Source organism: Bos indicus, chromosome 4, assembly GCF_029378745.1.
Source record: "Bos indicus isolate NIAB-ARS_2022 breed Sahiwal x Tharparkar chromosome 4, NIAB-ARS_B.indTharparkar_mat_pri_1.0, whole genome shotgun sequence".
Classification (NCBI taxonomy): Eukaryota; Metazoa; Chordata; class Mammalia; order Artiodactyla; family Bovidae; genus Bos; species Bos indicus.
Genome location: NC_091763.1, coordinates 44,415,359 through 44,429,409, shown reverse-complemented (window position 1 = coordinate 44,429,409; position 14,051 = coordinate 44,415,359). Strand labels below are relative to the sequence as shown.

Genomic DNA, 14,051 nt, shown 5'->3' with positions numbered 1-14,051 from the left:
ATGACTATTCATCTTACATATCAAAATGCAGTCTCCTTACCAGTAATTATCACACCATCATCTCTATGAGCTTCATTCATTTCTTCAACATGGACATCTGAGTTCACATCAATCTCTTTCCCTGATAACTGTAAATAAGCTTGAAGAGAAGATGGAACCTTGACAAGAATAGAGCCTGTGATGAATTTAATGGAGAGCTTATTTAATGCAAAGAAATAAAAAGTACTGCAGACTATTATAAAAATTATTTAAAGAGTAATATTGCTCCCAATAGTCTGTCTTTACTCATCAGTATATTTGATTTAAATAGCAATACCTTTTCCTCAGTCTCAGGTGGTCAACATCTCTTATTCCCAAGGCAATCACAGTATCTTTTGTCAAGAATATGAGCCACTAGGCCATCATGAACTACTATTTCTTCTTTTGCCAATAGTCTTAGTCCACTTGTCCAATACCAGAAAAGTGAGTTTAATAGACATGCAGCTTATAGACAGAATTTACCATTAATTGAGCATTTACCAAGAGCCAGACACCTTCATTACATCATCTTTTAACTTCCCTCTCAACTTTATGAGGTATTACTGTAATCCTAATTTTACAGGTAAGAACTTGCTCAAGTTTCCATGACAGCTATTGCTAGAATCAAGATCCATTGCAATGACAACAAACCAGCACTCTTAATCACTGCAGTATTTCATACACTGCTACCTCACTGTATTACCAGACTTGTGATCTCACTGATCACTGTAACATAACTAGAACCCTGAGCTCTTATGCTTTCAATAGTACCTTGTTTGTGGTGGAGGGGAGGGTCAGTAACAAAAATTTAAAAAGGAATATTTAGATTTCAACTCACTAATGTTTCTTTTAATGGATTACAGACTTCTTTGGGGGTACCTGAAGCAAGACACTCAACTTTATTTCTACTACAATCTTACCAAAACAACAACAAAACACCTGTTAAGGAGGAGTCATTTTTCAAAACAATTACATGGGTTGCAGTGAAAATTCACCAGTACATTCTCATTTCAAGAGTTTTCTTTCTCCATTTCTTACATATCAAATAAATAAGAGGCCCTTCCCATAAAACAGTAACCTCATCTCTGTCCACAAAGAAGGTCAGGATGACAATTATTGTGAATGTTGTAAAGATTTCTTCTAGAAGGCTTTTGTTTATGGGTCATTGTGTGCTTTCCAGTTTGGTTAACATCAGCTTACGTTTCCCTAAGTAATTCTGTATCTTCTCAACCTTTCTAATGGGAGCTGGAAATCTGGGGTTAAAACTGATGAACTTTAGTATTTAGTCCTCAAAAAGGGGGGAACAAAGCACATTACTACAATTGGTTTATCTTATTTAAAAAACAAATTGCTTTTCAGAGTTTCAATGTCAGCTACTTAAATAGAAGCTGCCCACAAAAACAAATTATGAGGGCTTTAGGAAAACTCAAAAGCAAACTAGGAAAATGTCAGGATAAATAGAAGATACATGTTCTTCTACCAAATATACTTTAAAATGTAGAAAATAATGGATTTTAAAAACCTTTTCTAAAGGTTTTAAAACTTTATCTCTAAATACATCAAATGTGATAATTTTAAAAACATTTTTTTCTGTTCTTAAATAAAGGGATTGTAAATCTATGGGAGTCTTAAAAATGTTAAATGATGCAAAGAGTTCTATCCTTATCTCTCCACAGCCTTAAAGAGCAAAAACTATCACTATCAAAACTCCATTCCTACCTGTGAATGAAGTTTCACAATTTTTGAAAGCTCTACCCTAAGTGCCATCTCTAACACTATCTTCTTTAGAAAGGGCAGCACCTATTATATCTTCAACCTCTTTTCACTTCAAAAACTGCTTCATGGCTACTGACATCAATACTATATTTTGAAAATTAAAAAGTGAATACTAACAATAGCATCATTTATTGAAGGGATATTATATGGTTAAGATTAAAGGCTTTATCAAGGAAAAATTTTAAGTGGAAAAGTCAGTACTCAGATGCAACTCTGACTCTCAAGCCTAAACATAGCCTTTTCAAATGAATTCATCAGGTCACCATGTTAACTTTCATAGGAAGAGAGGAAATAAGCATTGTGACAGTTTTTTTCACCTGGCAAAATGACTACAGGGGCTGAAAGGACAGCGAAGGAGACTCAAGTGGCTGGCTTTTAAACCCTTCAGCAAGACAGTGGCAGAGCTGGAAAGGATTCCAGATGTCTTTACTCACTAGTAAGCAACAGAATTTTGAAAACTTTCCATCACTTCAGAAGGTTAGTGCTCCCAAGTCTAGTGAGAATTAAGAGACCTGAATTAAGATAGAAAACTTTGTTTCCAGTTATCTTTACGCTCCTGCCAGTATCATGGTCCCAACAGGAGAAAACATAAAATTGTAATTCCAATCAAATCTTGCAATATCATGTGCTATTTCAGTAAGTTACTGGAAAAACAATCCAAATAATAGTTAAAAATACTTCAAGTGGATGAAGATTAACAATGCTTTTTGTTTGCTTTTACTTTTTTGCCCATTCATACAAAATAGTAAATGATTTCCATGTAAGAGCTATCCAAAACTATGTTTTTACTCTGTTACTAGTTACAGTAAATGTAGTAACAGTTTTTCTCCTTGGGTCTTCACAATTTAAGAATGCAATTATATGAATTTTTTGACATTTACAAAATATCCTAAATAGTATTACTGAAGCTCTTAGAAATGTAGTGAGAACATAATATTATCTTATTTAAAAGGAAAAAAATGTGATCTTGAGAAATCAAATAATACCTGTGTATCAGCAATAACTTCAGTTTCACATATTTATGCTTGTAGTTTCATTTTGATACTGAGAGCCTCATTGAACAAAATAAGTACTAAACCAACATGATAAAGAAATTACTAACAGGAACAAATGGTCTCTATGGAGGTTTTTCCTTGTTATAAACATAGCCATGTTCTCGCCTACATGCAAGAGCTTCCAGATTTTCTCTAAAAAAATTTTTATATACAGGTATGGTTCTTAACTTTCCGAACCCAGATCACTTAAGCCCCTATAGCCAAGCTACTTCAAGTCCCCAAGTCACTTATCACCATGCATGTGTACATCTATGTGCATGCATGCATACAAAGACTTGTATATTCAGCCTTCAGGTGATTAAAAAGTATATAATTTTTCATGAAAGACTTGAACTCTTAGAATAGACTATTTGTATTAGAAATAAGATTACAGAAAGAGACACATCATAAGTCTGAAACTACAACAGTCCTCAGTCTTTTCGGCACCAGGACAGATTTTGTGGAAGACAAATTTTCTACAGACCGGGGTCAGAGGGTGGTGTTTCAGGATGATTCGAGTACATTACATTTATTGTGTACTTAATTTCTATTATTATGACATTGTGATATATAATGAAATAATTATACAGCTCATCATAATGCATAATCAGTGGGAGCCCTGAGCTTGTTTTCCTGAGATGAGGCCAAAACACAAGGGATGGGGAGTGACTGTAAATAGGGATAAAGTTTTGCTCACTGGTCTTTTGCTTACCTCCTGCTGTGCCGCTCAGTTCCTAACAGACCTGGGACCACTACTGGTCCATGGCCCAGGGGTTGGGGACCCCTGCTACCAGAGACTTAGTTAATCACTTTAGAGGACCTTCTTGGTGACACATTTATTTTAGGATCGTACCTTTAAAAGTATTATTCTAGTATAATGGCCTGAGAAGCCCTCTTACAAGGGAGCAGGAAAGCTACCAAAAGAATGTATGAAAACTCTTTCCCTCCAAAGAGTATTTATTTCAGACATTAAACTGAAAAATTCCAAAATAACAGTCAATAAATTACAACATTTTTGTTTGTAATACAAAAAAAAAAAAAGATAGTCTTCATGGCCATCAATTCCAAAAGTTTCAAAGATCATTGGTCTAGAGGGCCAGTATTTATTTCAGTCTTTAAATCAGGTTCTAACAGAGAAAAATTTTATTTGAAATCTCTGTCAGTGTAGATAAGATAATTTGACCATCTGTTTCCTGAATGTTACATAAAATCTTCCTAATATCATATGTCAAAATAAAACATTCCACTTGGCTAACCTTTAGGGACTTTCAATTCCACTTTTCCCAGTTGGCTGACATAAACATCTATGGCACCCTGCTGAGCCAAGGCATTCAGACATCCAGAAGACGAATCTAGGAGGAAGAAAGAACCATAAGCATAATCATTCTTATCTGAGTAACTGGAATTATAAACCTGAAATAAAAGGCTCTACTTCAGCATTAGGATAAGGAGCTAAGAGTCCTGAAGGTTTCCTATTTTCCTTGTCACCATACCATGTTTTGCTTTAAAAATGAAAACAGAATCAGAGGTCTACAAATCTACACTTAGGTAACTAATAAGAAAATCCCTATGTCTGCAGTAACCTCCAAAACTTAACTCTAAACATGTTTAATCTAAAACCCAACTCGTAGGAAGGATATTATGGAAGTAACGACAACCCAAACCATTAAGCATCATTGACACATTTAGTTTACTATCAACTTTCAATATTTACTAAAGAATTCTATCTCACATACAGTCACATAGAAGTAGTAGCAAAGTTAATAAAAATAAAAACTCTTATATTTTCTCCTTTTAGCAAATGAGCTAGTACTAAAAAGTGCACCTAACAGTGAAAGACTACATTACATAAGGTTTTGTTGCATTTGTTAGAGAGATGTGGAGGGGAAGGAATGACATGAAAAGTGGGTGAAGTTTATTTATATCTAAATATTTCAAGTTTTGGGAACTGAACAGATTATCTTTAAGTCAAGGGAAGAAAATCATAGTTAAGGTGGTCCTGGTTTGCCACTCAGATTTCCCTTTGTCATCACTGAACCCAGTTTTCAATCATCCAGTGTTTCAAGTTTCAGGGAATGCTGACAGGTAAAGAAGTAAGATGACTGTGGTGAAGAGTCGGTACTGTGTAGCTTCTCCTTTTTCATCCTTTCCCATAGCAACAGAACTTTTGAGTTTTTCTATTAGATTGTCCTTTCTATTAATTTGTCTATTTGATTGTCCTATTTGAAGATCAAAGCATATTTTTTACAGAGATCTCATAAAAAGCGTATTTTATTAGGCGCTTTTATTACTTCAAGGTAGAAACAAATTAGGGAGTATGGTGAAAATAATGCCCCAAATTATACACCTTTTACAAAATGTGAAGGAAAAAAATTTGTATACTCACAAAGGAACCATCATTCTTCTTTAAAATAAATGTTTAAGACTTTAAACAGAGACAAAAACTTGGGAATAAATAGTTTAAAATGTGACTTCAAGATAATTTATAATAATTTATCTCTAACCTATATTCAAAATGCCATTTATCAGATCCAATGTATTTAATTTTTAAGTGTTCCAAGTGAACACCGAAGTTGGGAAGTTAAGCCACTGGAGATAAATGATATGGAGTAGCTAGACAAAGGCAGAGAAAGCAATGGCAACCCATTCCAGTATTCTTGCCTGGAAAATCCCATGGATGGAGGAGCCTGGTAAGCTGCAGTCCATGGGGTCACAAAGAGTTGGACACAACTGAGCGACTTCACTTTCACTTTTCACTTTCATGCACTGGAGAAGGAAATGGCAACCCACTCCAGTGTTCTTGCCTGGAGAATCCCAGGGATGGCGGAGCCTGGTGGGCTGCCATCTATGGGGTCGCACAGAGTCGGACACGACTGAAGCAACTTAGCAGCAGCAGCAGCTGGACAAAGATGAGTATTTCTCTCCTCAGGTACCAAGAGAAACTCCTATAAAAACTTCTTCAATCAATTCAATTCAATGCAGTCGCTCAGCAGTGTTCGACTCTTTGTGACCCCATGGACTGCAGCATGCCAGGCTTCCCTGTCCATCACCAACTCTCGGAGCTTGCTCAAACTCATGTCCATGAAGTCAGTGATGCCATCCAACCATCTCATCCTCTGTCATCCCCTTCTCCTGCCTTACTGAATCCTAAAGAAAAACTTCTTACTGCATCCTAAAGAAGCCAAGTAAAAATATGTTATGGCAAAAAAAAAAAAAATCTACAAAATGTGTATTACCCCAAGCTGAACAAAGTAAAATATTTGAAACAATATTTAATTTCTTGCTTTTACTAGGGGAAACCCACAAAATTTTTATATAGCTCATAAACAATGCTTTTCACTTCTGTTTCTCTTCACATGCGACATAAACAACAGCTAAGTAATTATATCCTAACCCATTAATAAATTATACACTCATGTTATCAGTTCTGAGCTCTAATACTGGCCCACCCACTGAAGGCTGTCAAAAAAATTAAAATTCAAGATGTGTTTTCAAAAGAGAAAGCAAAGGTAGTATTTTAAAAGCTATGTAATGGCAACCCACTCCAGTATTCTTGCCTAGAGAATCCCATGGACAGAGGAGCCTGGTGGACTACAGTCTACCAGGTTGCAGAGCCGGATGTGACTGAGCAACTTCACTTTAATACAAATGAATGGAACTAAAAATTAATTACCAAGAGTCAAATTAAGGCTTCATTCATAGAATTTCATTTTTTGGAGATTCACAAAACAGAGAAATTCTATTATAGATCTTGGAAGAAGCCTTAAGGAAAAAAGTGTTAGAGCTTAAGTGAACAAAAATTACTAGTACAGACAGTGACTAGAATAAATAAAATCCCACAGAGAGTTTTCTATCACCACAACTTTGGAAAAAGATTGTGTTCATTTGACAGAGACCACTGAGTCTTCCTGGAAAATTACACACACAAAAGGGAAAAACTGATGTCAGCTACCAGCTAACACTACATATAACCAAATAAATAGATATTTGTAATATATACTCTGCTATTAAGCAAAGAATAACAACTAAGCTCAAAAGGCTAAAATTCCAAACTTTTCTATTTTCTTTCAGATAAAGGGAGAATTCTCTTGAAATTGTTCAAACACATTCAGAGAGTTCTTCTGAATTTTTATAATTTTACCTCATTTCAACATGCAGATAACTAAGGAACAGCAACACAAAAGATAATGATTTTGCAATTTGAGTCCTATACTTCCAAAGCTACACTAATTTCAAGAACAAGGAACAAAGTTTATATATAGGATGTAAAGGATTTGTAAAGGCAGAATTTTAAGGTCACTTTGAGGAAAATTTTCTAAATTAATGTCCTGCCCCTAGGTATTCTATGTTAGGAAGGTAGCTTATAGCAGGCTGGGCTTATAAGAAACACATAAGGCAACTGCTACTACCAGCCCCCCCTCAAAAAAAACTATGAAAATATCCCTTCTTAAAACATATAATTTCCAGTACACAGCTTCTGGCAGTGCCTTCCAAAAGAGGGAACATAGAACAGGCAAAGTAAGGCTGGATGAGCAACTTCTATTTCACCATTATCTACCATCAAGCCCTGCTTTCTCCTACTGACTTTTTAAAAAAGGAAGATGACCAGGTATTCCAGAGGAAAGATACTGTTTTTAAAAATATAAGTCTAGGGAAAATTAGGATGAGGATGAGATGGCTTGGATGGCATCACCGACTCGATGGACATGAGATTGAGTAAACTCCGGGAGTTGGTGATGGATAGGGAGGCCTGGGGTGCTGCAATTCATGGGGTTGCAAAGAGTTGGGCACAACTGAGAGACTGAACTGAACCAATTTTTTTTTTTTTAATATAACTTCAGCTTCTAAGAGAGCTCTAAACGAATTAGGGAAATTGGGAAGAACAGGGTTTTTCTACGTAGCTGCTGCTGGTGCTGCTAAGTCGCTTTAGTCATGTCTGACCCTCTGCGACCCATAGACGGCAGCCCACCAGGCTCCCTCATCCCTGGGATTCTCCAGGCAAGAACACTGGAGTGGGTTGCCATTTCCTTCTCCAATGCATGAAAGTGAAAAGTGAAAGTGAAGTCGCTCAATCGTGTCTGACTCAATCATGTCTGACTCTTACTGACCCCATGGTCTGCAGCCTACCAGGCTCCTCCGTCCATGGGATTTTCCAGGCAAGAGTATTGGAGAGGGTTGCCATTGCCTTCTCCGTTTGTATGTAGGTTAGAATGTATATATAAAATCCAAGTGATTGTGGAGATTACCTAAGAAGCAGATCAATTATATTATCTAAACTAGATTTAAAGGATCATAATTACATGTATTCCTCTTAAAAGGAACCATGAGATAACACAATCTATTTTCCTGAAATTAGACAATATAATACCTGTATCATCTTTAGTCTCTTAATATTCCAATTTGATAATATTGTATAGCTTTTTCTCTACATCCATTCCAATATTTTGAAACCTCTGGTAGACTAACAAATTTCCTTCTTAGGTACCTACATCACTTTTTGTTTTTTTGTAATTGTTTTGCTTCTACAGATCTCAATTTCTCAAAACTCAAGTTATGAAGTGACTTTAATTAGGTTGTCTTGATTTGCTGAGCTGCCTCAACTTTGTCCAACAAATCTTCTGATTTAAGGAAAACAAAAATCAACCAATCAAGAAATTTCAAATAAATATTACCCACTTGTCACCTTTGGGATTAAGGTACCAGACCCAACATTTCTCCAGAATCATAACAACAATGGTCTTTAGATTCTATAGCAGGGTCGTCAAATTACAGTCCACCTCTTATTATTAATAAAGTATTACTGGGACACAGACACATCCATTTGTTTGTATACTGTCAATGGCTGCTAGCATATTAAAATGAGAATGCTGCGGAGTATTCATAGACTACGTGGCTCACAGAGTCCAAAAATTTTACTATACGGCTCTTTACAGATAAAGGCTGCTGCTCCTAGAGCAAAACATTCTAAGAAAATGAGCTTCTATCCCCACAAAAAACCCACAATGTTACATTTGTTTCTATTTAAGACAAAGATTTACCAGTCTAGTAAAATCAATTCTTTTTTCTAAGACTTCAGTAATGTACAGATAGGTACACAACTCTTGCTTACAGAAAGGAAAAAGATTGTTGTCTCAGGGCAGTTCTGACTCTTCATTGACCCTGATTGCTTACTGTTTTCTAGCACTACCAGGGTTGTTTCCATCCAATTTATTAAAGTGAGAAACAGCATATCACAAAATAAGTAACAAGGACTATCATGACTTGCATAAAGATTATGTCAGCTTATTTGTTTATATATTTAATCTTTTACACAGTGTGCTCTTATTAAACAAAAGCTGATTTTTTACTTACTAAAGAGCTCAAGTGGGCTCCTGATGAATTGTATGGCATCTCCTGCTCTGGTTGTCAGTAAAAATGGGACCTATTCCCACAAATCAGTGACTTAGGTCCAGATATATTCAAAGGAAGAAACCTGTAACAGGATCCAAACAACTTTGATTTCTATATAAATTCTGGATGAATTTTGCTGTGCTCTCCTCTTACTTCCACTCTCATTCTCCTTCCCTCCCTTCTTTTTTCTGATTTAATACTCAATATGAAAGCATATTTTGAAATAATAGTACGTTTTACTATTTTTTTTCATTTAATTAAATGTCAGGAATATCCTTCTATAATGTATACTACAGACCTAAGTATATTGTTAAAGGCTGAAGAACATTCACTTTATGACTGTAGCATACTGTATTTAGTTATTCTCTTACTGAGAACAACCTAAAATGTATACTTTCTTTTGCTATTAAAAACAGAGATGATATATACATACATCACGTATATATCTTTATATCCTTATGTATATATCCTTATATCCTTACCAGACTCTCTCCTTGAGATAAAGTTCTAAAAGAGGAAGTGCTAGAACAAAGCAAATGTAGACGCTACCAATTTTAATATACATTTACAAACTGACTTACATAATGATCAATTTATATCTGAACTAACAATTGATGGGAATCCCTGTTTCACCCTAACTTTCCCAACAATGGATATTATCAATGTTTTAACTCATGACAGTTTATACTTAGATGCTTTTGATTAGCAGTAAGGTGAAACAACAATGTACATGTATATTCTGGGAACTGCTTGTTCATGTTTATCCATGTTCCCATCCCACTAAGTGTTCCTTTTCCTCTCATCATCATGTGTGTATTGTACACACATATGGACAGAGATTATATATGAATATATATATTCAACTTCATTTTATAAGCATAGTGTAATCCTAATAACAAAACCTACAGAGATTTTACAAAATAAAAAATCACAGATCAGCATTCATCATAAACATGAATATAAAGTCCTTGACAAAATATTAGCAGCTGGGCTTCCCTCGTGGTTAAGTAGTAAAGACTCTGCCTGACAATGCAGGGGACATGGGTTCAATCCCTGGTCTGGAAAGACACCACATGCCATGGAGCAAATAAGTCCATTCATCACAACGACTGAGCCCATGCATCCTGGAGCCTGTGCTCCACAATAAGAGAGATTACTGCAATGAGAAGCCCGCACACAGCAACTAGAGAGTAGCCTCCACTTGCTATAACTAGAGAAAGCCCACATGCAGCAACGAAGACCCAGCACAGCCATAAATAAAATAAATAAATAAATCTTAAAAAAAAAAAAAAGAGCAACCTCAACCCAACATGTATAAATAGGATCAATTCAGCTCATTCGCTCAGTCATGTACAACCCTTTGCGACCCCATGGACTGCAGCACACCAGGCTTCCTTGTCCATCACCAATTCCCGGAGCTTGCTCAAACTCATGTCCACCAAGTTGGTGATGCCATCCAACCATCTCATCCTCTGTCGCCCCCTTCTCCTCCTGCCCTCAGTTTTCCAAGTTTCAGGGTCTTTTACAATGAGTCAGCTCTTCGCATCAGGTGGCCAGAGTATCGGAGCTTCAGCTTCAGCATCAGTCCTTCCAATGAACATTCAGGACTGATTTCCTTTAGGATTGACTGGCTTGATCTTGCAGTCCAAGGGACTCTCGAGAGTCTTCTCGAGCACCACAGTTTAAAAGCATCAATTCTCCAGTGCTCAGCTTTCTTTATGGTCCAACTCTCACATCCATACATGACTACTGGAAAAACCATAGCTTTGACTAGACAGACCTTTGTCAGTCAAGTAATGTCTCTGCTTTTTAATATGCTGTCTAGGTTTGTCAGAGCTTTTCTTCCAAGGAACAAGCCTCTTTTCATTTCATGGCTGCAGTCACCATCTTCAATGATTTTGGAGCCAAGGAAAATAAAGTCTGCCACTGTTTCCATTGTTTCCCCATCTGTTTGCCATGAAGTGATGGGGACTGGATGCCATGATCTCAGTTTTTTGAATGTTGAGTTTTAAGCCAGCTTTTCACTCTCCTCTTTCACTTTTATCAAGAGACTCTTTAGTTCCTTTTCACTTTCTGCCATAAATAGGATACTACATCATGATAAGGTATGTTTGATCCAAGGAATACAAAGTTCAGTTCAGTTCATTCAGTTCAGTTCAGTCCCTGGGTCGTGTCCGACTCTTTGTGACCCCATGAACCGCAGCACACCAGGCCTCCCTGTCCATCACCAACTCCCGGAGTCCACCCAAACCCATGTCCATTGAGTCAATGATGCCATCCAACCATACAAGGTTAGTTAACATCAAAAATCAATGCAATTGATCATTAATAGAGTAAAAAAAGAATTTAAAAAGCAATCATTTCAATAAATACAGAAAATACATTTGACAAAATTCAACATCCATTCATGATCAAAGGAAAGAAAAAAAAATCTTTCAGGAAACTAGGAATAAAAAGAATTTCCTCAGTCTGATAGAGAGTATCTATGAAAAGCCTGCATAGCTAACATCACACTTAAAAGGGAAAACACTGAATGTATTCCCTCTAATACTAGATGCTAGGACTGGGAACAATCTGCCACTAATATTCAATACTGTGCTGCAGAACCTTCCTAGCCTAATAAGGCAAAAGAGAAAAAAAAGGAAAACAGATTGGAAAGAAAGAGATAAAACTGTATTAATTGCAAATGGAATGACTGCCTACCTAGAAAAGAATTCTGGATGCTAAAAAATACACTATTTAGAATAAATAAATAAATTTAGCAAGGTCACAAGAAACATAGTCCATGAATAAAGGTCATTTGTATTTTTTTTATATACCAGCAGCAGACCATTAGAAAATGAAATTTTCTAAAATTCCATTCATAATGGGGTCAAAAAAGCAAATTTAACCAAAGATATCTCAGACCACTACACTGGAAACTAAAAAACAAGGTAAGAGAAATTAAAGATATATATAAATGAAAAATGACACTTTGCTTATGAAAGACTTGATTTTTGTGAATGTATCTTCTCTGCAAACTGATAAACTCATTTCACGTAAGGGCTTGCACTGGCTGTCCTCTATATCCACGGAGCTGTGCATACAGAATTTTACATGCCTTTTCCCCATTATTCTGACCTTAATTCAAGTATCTCTTCTCCAGACTCTCCTTGATTGCTAAACAAAGCAGCTTTCTTTCTGCTCTATTACATTACCCTCTCTTATTTACTCATTACACTATGTGAAATTATCTTTTGTTATTCACATACTTACTATCTTTCTTCTCAGCCCAAAGATATGAAGACAATATCTTTTGACCAACATATTCCCCAGTATCTACAAGAGCTCCCGGTATGGAGCAGGAACTTGGTAAATATATGTGGACTAGTTTTTGCCATATCCAGGGCTGTCTTCAAATGCTAACAGAATTTTAAGACCAATATAAACAGTGACATAATTTATACTTTCTTCCAAAGTCTTAATAGAGATATGCAAAGAATTAAAGGAATTTAAGAAATGAACACTCTTGTTAAGGTTAAAACATTGTGGCTTACTGTCTTATAGATAATAAAATGAAAGAAGAAAGAGAAAAACACTACCCACTCTTCCTACCCCCATCCAGATTAGTTTGTGTGTGTGTGTAAGTCACTCAGTTGTATCCAACTGTTTGCAACCCCCTGGACTTTACAGTCCATGGAATTCTCCAGGCCAGAATACTGGAGTGGGTAGCCTTTTCCTTCTCCAGGGGATCTTCCCAACCCAGTGATCAAACCCAGGTCTCCTACATTGCAGGAGGATTCTTTACCAGCTGAACTAACAGGGAAGCCCTTAAAACTTAAAACGGTTAATCATTTATACAGTGTGAAACCATCTTCAAAGATGTAAATTACTGTTCATTTCATCCTGGCTGTTGCTGTTCTTTTTCAGTACGGGTAATAATGCATTTATTTCCAATTTTAGAAAGAAGGGTTTTCCCTTTATGTTCCCACAATTCCATCCAACAATAATACTAGCATTATCAAATAAGTATTTCTCAAATTCTCATCTGCCTAAAGGGCCTGCTAGTGGGCAGTGAAACTCACTGTGCCTCCCAATTGGAAATATTCCCTTTCTTTCCTTCCCTTCCCTTACTGCTACAAACTCTACCCATGTCTAGGACTCTCTCCACCCCCAGATAGATCAGCTTTTTACTAGTGTATCTTTTTTTCACCCTAGAAACTTTCCTTACTAACCCCAGACGCACCCTCTGATGGAACAGCCTGAAAAGTCAGCAGTAAATTTTGATTTCTCTCTGGGACAAAGGTAAATCCTGTCATGTTTTCAGTTAAAATGATTTACAACTATCACTTAGGAAGCCTTTATCTTCTATTTATCCCTCACTGAACATAAAGGTTACAATGTCTAGAAAACTTAAAAAGGGATGTGCACCTTAATTCTGAGAATCCACAAGAAGTGATAGCGAAAAGGATTATTGAGTATATTTACCATTTCAATTAGCACACACACAAAAGAAAGCGTAAAATGTCAAAAGGACAAAACCAGGAAGCCAGAGCATTCATACTGGCAATAAGCCATAGCTCCTCAACAAACATCCTGGTTTCCCACCACTGACCCCTATGCTCTAAGGTCTAAAAATCAACCACCACTCAGAGCTCAGATTGCTCAGACTGCCTTCACCTAACAGGCAAGCAGGTGTAACTAGGGATAGAGAAGAGCTCTATCTAAGCTTTCCAGGATCTGAACTTTTATTCCCATAGGCATAGCATCACATATGGTGATTAGGTCTAAAGGACCATTAGCCACTGTTAGTTCTGGCTTAGGATTAGAACAATAACAATAATTAAAATGGCT

The 14,051-nt window shown here is 36.4% G+C and overlaps 1 protein-coding gene across 2 annotated transcripts in view; it reads right to left on the bottom strand.

Annotated features, from left to right (window-relative positions):
* FAM185A (family with sequence similarity 185 member A) overlaps positions 1-14,051 on the bottom strand; it is a 108,202-nt gene that overhangs the window by 54,544 nt on the left and 39,607 nt on the right. For both annotated transcript variants that reach the window (XR_011566215.1, XM_019958622.2), the window contains exons 6-7: positions 4,085-4,180; positions 41-175 (exon numbers count right to left, since the gene is read on the bottom strand). Coding sequence is in view for 1 of the 2 variants with exons in the window: in XM_019958622.2 (XP_019814181.1) it covers positions 41-175; positions 4,085-4,180 (231 nt within the window). In the remaining variant the exon portion in view is untranslated. The remainder of the gene's footprint in view (positions 1-40; positions 176-4,084; positions 4,181-14,051) is intronic.